Source organism: Cherax quadricarinatus, unplaced genomic scaffold (assembly GCF_038502225.1).
Source record: "Cherax quadricarinatus isolate ZL_2023a unplaced genomic scaffold, ASM3850222v1 Contig1597, whole genome shotgun sequence".
In the NCBI taxonomy this organism is placed as follows: domain Eukaryota; kingdom Metazoa; phylum Arthropoda; class Malacostraca; order Decapoda; family Parastacidae; genus Cherax; species Cherax quadricarinatus.
This window is the reverse complement of record NW_027196623.1, coordinates 77,953-83,652: the sequence shown is the minus strand read 5'-3', so window position 1 is coordinate 83,652 and position 5,700 is coordinate 77,953. Positions and strand designations below refer to the sequence as shown.

The 5,700-nt window shown below is 43.4% G+C and overlaps 1 protein-coding gene across 1 annotated transcript; it reads right to left on the bottom strand.

Annotated features, from left to right (window-relative positions):
* Positions 1-2,666: 2,666 nt before the first annotated feature.
* On the bottom strand, positions 2,667-3,640 carry LOC128699717 (uncharacterized). The gene has a single exon (XM_053792458.2). The coding sequence runs from the start codon at positions 3,531-3,533 to the stop codon at positions 2,820-2,822; it is 714 nt and encodes a 237-aa protein (XP_053648433.1). The 5' UTR covers positions 3,534-3,640; the 3' UTR covers positions 2,667-2,819.
* Between the last annotated feature and the right edge of the window lie 2,060 nt (positions 3,641-5,700).

Below are 5,700 nucleotides of genomic sequence, written 5' to 3'. Positions count from 1 at the left end.
GCAATGTGCTGCTAATTTATATGATAGGGAAGAAAATAGACTATATATCCGTACCATAATTCACCATATAGGGCGGATTTTCATGAAATAATGAGTGAAATCCGTGGGCTTGATTTGGGGGATTTCAGTAGGGCAATGAGGATGTTGTCAGGATGTTGCGGGGGTCAACGCCCCCAACTCGGCCATCAGTGGCTGTCTAGGGTAAGTATATCATTTTTTCTTAATTATTACTAGCTGGTCTAGTGGCTAACGCGACGGGCTGGAGTTTTGAGACTCTATGACCGTGAGTTCAATCCCGGCCGGGGGTATGGTTTCTTAATTATTATTATAATCAAATTTAAGCGCTAAACCCTTTCTAAATTATTATTATATACTTATCAATATATCGCTAAAATCACTCCCTTGCCAACACAATGTGGCCAGGTCCATTAACCCACCCAAAGTGGCCAGGTCTCTTAACCCACTCAAAGTGGCCAGGTCTCTTAACCCACTCAAAGTGGTCAGGTCTCTTAACCCACTCAAAGTGGTCAGGTCTCTTAACCCACTCAAAGTGGCCAGGTCTCTTAACCCACTCAAAGTGGCCAGGTCTCTTAACCCACTCAAAGTGGCCAGGTCTCTTAACCCACTCAAAGTGGTCAGGTCTCTTAACCCAATCAAAGTGGCCAGGTCTCTTAACCCACTCAAAGTGGTCAGGTCTCTTAACCCACCCAAAGTGGTCAGGTTTCTTAACCCACCCAAAGTGGCCAGGTCTCTTAACCCACTCAAAGTGGTCAGGTCCATTAACTCACCCAAAGTGGTCAGGTCTCTTAACCCACTCAAAGTGGTCAGGTCTCTTAACCCACTCAAAGTGGTCAGGTCTCTCAACCCACTCAAAGTGGTCAGGTCTCTTAACCCACCCAAAGTGGTCAGGTCCCTTAACCCACCCAAAGTGGTCAGGTTCCTTAACCCACCCAAAGTGGTCAGGTCTCTTAACCCACCCAAAGTGGTCAGGTCCATTAACCCACCCAAAGTGGTCAGGTCCATTAACCCACCCAAAGTGGTCAGGTCCATTAACTCACCCAAAGTGGTCAGGTCACTTAACCCACCCAAAGTGGCCAGGTCTCTCAAACACCCAAAGTGGTCAGGTCCATTAACTCACCCAGAGTGGCCAAGTCCCTTAATCCACCCAAAGTGGTCAGGTGTGTAACATTGTAAATGCACTATTAAAAAGCTGAAGATTTGGTTACAGTTTTAAGGAAGTATTTAGGTAGACATGATTTCAGTCAAAAAAACATTAGAGATTAGGTTACATTCGTAATTCACATTATAAATAATATACAATACCGACAAGTTAGTAATAATAATAATAATAATAATAATAATAATAATAATAATAATAATAATAATAATAATAATAATAATAATAATAATAATCTTTATTTCTACCAGTACATGTACAAGGTATACAGACCATAGTTGACATCAATGACATACTACTATATAGAAAGCCCCTTGTTATGCTGAGCATTTCCCGCAAATTAGGTCAGTTTCGTCCCAGGATGCGACCCACACCAGTCCACTAACACCCAGGTACCCATTTTACTGATGGGTTAACACAGACTTAAGGAAACACGCCCAATGTTTCTACTCTCGCTGGGAATCGAACCCGGACACTCACTGTGTGAAGCGAGAGTTTTAGCTACCAGACACATGTTCAACGCTAAACATCTGCTGTCAATGAATATTCTTGGTATTACACATGTGTCTTACTCACCTATATGTGATAATATTAAGTTTATTTAGGCACAGGTACACATAAGTACAAGTATCATACACAGTAACATATTGCAATAGAATCGCAGACAGATGATCTTAATGCAAGACAAACCACAGGGAATAGAATTCTTCAGCTCAAGATCTTTCACATGTCTCCATGCGTCATCAGGAGCTATGCAATGTTACATAAATAACCCGCACATAGAAGAAAGGAGCTTACGACGACGTTTCGGTCCGACTTGGACCCCTGTCTGACTCTGTAAATGGTCCAAGTCGGACCGAAACGTCGTCGTAATCTCCTCTCTTCCATGTGCGGGTTATTTGTGTATCGTTCCAGCCACGGTATTGTGCCTTTTTTGTTAGCTATGCAATGTTGCAAGAGAAGCAACATGTTACCTGGAGTTTACCTGGAGTTTACCTGGAGAGAGAGTTTCGGGGGTCAACGCCCCCGCGGCCCGGTCTGTGACCAGGCCTCCTGGTGGATCAGCGCCTGATCAACCAGGCTGTTGCTGCTGGCTGCACGCAAACCAACGTACGAGCCACAGCCCGGCTGATCAGGAACTGACTTTAGGTGCTTGTCCAGTGCCAGCTTGAAGACTGCCAGGGGTCTGTTGGTAATCCCCCTTATGTGTGCTGGGAGGCAGTTGAACAGTCTCGGGCCCCTGACACATATTGTATGGTCTCTTAACGTGCTAGTGACACCCCTGCTTTTCATTGGGGGGATGGTGCATCGTCTGCCAAGTCTTTTGCTTTCGTAGTGAGTGATTTTCGTGTGCAAGTTCGGTTAAATGAGAGGAAGCAATTTCCCTGATCATTTCCGAGAGGAACTGGCTGGCGTCACCACGCTACCTTACTCTGAGAAAACTTCCTCTCATTCTTCCTGTTGCTACTCTTGCAGCATTGCATAGCTCCTGATGACGCTTGGAGACGTGGGAAAGATCTTGAGCTGAAGATTTCCATCCCCCGTGGCTTGTCTTGCATAGTAACATATCTGTAAATTAGCTAGAATAGCCCAAAAAAGTCAGATGAAGTTACCTATTTCCAATGAGATCATTGTTTTATTTCTACCCTCTCTGGTATCTGCTGGTGACGTTGAGGGCATGAAATCGTTTCGTCTTGTCGTGTTTGTCGTGCACGACCCACACGATGAATAAGCATAGTGCCACTACATCCATGAGGGTGATGATGGTGATTCCAGCATTGTTGATGACTTCTGCCATGTTGAAGTGTGCTTTGTGTCCGTGTTTCTTGTCCTCATGAACCCATGCTACTCTCCTGCCAGACACTAACACTATGATGTCTGAAGAGTCTTTGGTTTTCCAGGCTCTCACTCTCTTGCAAATGATGCTGTGTAGGAAGAAGATGAAGCTCACCCTGAGGATGCAGTAAAAGAAGAACCAGTCGACGAACTTCGGCGTCGGGGAGTTCGGAAGAGTGGAATTGACCTGGGAGAATAGAGAGGTAATGACGATCAGCAGTGAGAGTGTTACTGTGATCCTGTCAGTGAAATCGTCCAGGCGGAAGTGAGTAAGAGTCAGTTCCGACAGCAAGTACAGGATGATGCACGGCACGAACGTGGTCAGGAGATATGCTTCGTACCTCCTGAAGAATAGCAGTCTGAAGTTCATGATATCACGGGAGGAAGTGTTGTAGTAGAAGCGAATATGGGATACGCCATACATGGATATCGTCGAGTCGTCGCCTATGGCTGAAATCTTATGATTATCGATATTCCATTGTGGTTCGCAGCCCGGAGATCCTACTAATCGAAGTTGCATATTACACTCTTGCGTATCGAAGGGGAAGATGAAGAGGTCATAATTGCAGTAGAAGGTGAAGAGGTACTGGACTCTCTGACTAATAGATGCTTCAATACCATCATACACACGAACTGCGAGAAAGGAAAATAGGAATTTGCATATTACGTCATAATAATACACAAATAACACACATAATACGGGTTATTTGTGTATCATTCCAGTGCCTTTTTATCCTTTACGCCATAATAATGGCTTCTAGTACATCTATAACTATTCATCACTGACCTAAATGTGGAAAGTAACCCAGATGTTGACGATAAAAATAGGTTGGTTAAGTGTGGATGTGTGAATGGCTCATTACTTTGTAATTAGTTCGTGATTGTAACCATTCCCTGGAACGCAGGCGGGAGAGATACACGATTATATACACCTGGAAAATCCTAGAGGAACTAGTACCGAACTTGCACACGAAAATCACTCACTACGAAAGCAAAAGACTTGGCAGATGATGCAACATCCCCCCAATGAAAAGCAGGGGTGTCACTAGCACGTTAAGAGACCATACAATAAGTGTCAGGGGCCCGAGACTGTTCAACTGCCTCCCAGCATACATAAGGGGGATTACCAACAGATCCCTGGCAGTCTTCAAGCTGGCACTGGACAAGCACCTAAAGTCGGTTCCTGATCAGCCGGGCTGTGGCTCGTACGTTAGTTTGCGTGCAGCCAGCAGTAACAGCCTGGTTGATCAGGCTCTGATCCACCAGGAGGCCTGGTCACAGACCGGGCCGCGGGGGCGTTTACCCCCGGAACTCTCTCCAGGTAAACTCCAGGTATGTATAAACGTGTAGATGATTCATTACCTTCGTAACATGGTCTTGATTGTGACCAGATCTACCTGGTGTTCATTACCTTCGTAACATGGTCATGATTGTGACCAGATCTACCTGGTGTTCATTACCTTCGTAACATGGTCATGATTGTGACCAGATCTACCTGGAGTTCATTACCTTCGTAACATGGTCATGATTGTGACCAGATCTACCTGGAATTCATTACCTTCGTAACATCATTACCTTCGTAACATGGTCATGATTGTGACCAGATCTACCTGGTGTTCATTACCTTCGTAACATGGTCATGATTGTGACCAGATCTACCTGGAGTTCATTACTTTCGTAACATGGTCATGATTGTGACCAGATCTACCTGGTGTTCATTACCTTCGTAACATGGTCATGATTGTGACCAGATCTACCTGGTGTTCAATACCTTCGTAACATGGTCATGATTGTGACCAGATCTACCTGGAGTTCATTACCTTCGTAACTTGTTCAGCTATCATAACTTTGTGGCAGAGTCCCTGGACCGATTACGTATCTCTGTAATCTTTCGACTACCACCCACAGGATGGGTGTGGGGTGCATAACAAAGATATTGAATTAACTAAACATGGTTAATTGGGCTTATAAATATATAAATAAATAAATAAATAAATAAATGAATAAATATTTCCACCTTCGTGTACAATAACTTTTGAAACAATGTGAAACACCTGGTAAGAAATCTTCATAATCGTGAATTTTTTTTTCGTATTCGTGAACTGTATATGGAGAACAATGAATTATATTGCAACTAAAATACCTTTTGACGTTTTCGAATTTTTTGCTTCAGGTTATGAAAAAATGATAAGATAAGAGTTACTAAAAATTAATTTCGAGAAATTGAACCTCTCGCCTTTATGTGATCTTGACTTAGTGACCCTCCCAGCAATTATTATATTCAGGGGGAAGCGATAAGCCCGTATGGGGGGTCATACATCACCAAGGGAATGCGTTTCGTGCAAGCGGAGAGCAGTTCCAATTCCTTGGATCAGGACACCTTTATTAGTACCAAGACATTATCCCCTCTTAAGGATTTAACATCACACTGCTTATATATCCAATTCTGAAAAAAACATAAGAATGGAGAAACTCTGCTGTAGGCCTATTGGCCTATTCAAGGCCAGTATTTCTCAAAACTAATCATTCTCACCCACCTATATGTCCAACCTTTCTCCAAAGGTACCAAAGAAATTTGCTTCATTATCTCAGGTACTAGTCAAACCCAGCCCTTTTCATTCATAAATTTGCCAAATTCCATTCTGAAATTTCATTGTATAGTTACCTTCATAACTGTCGATTACCTG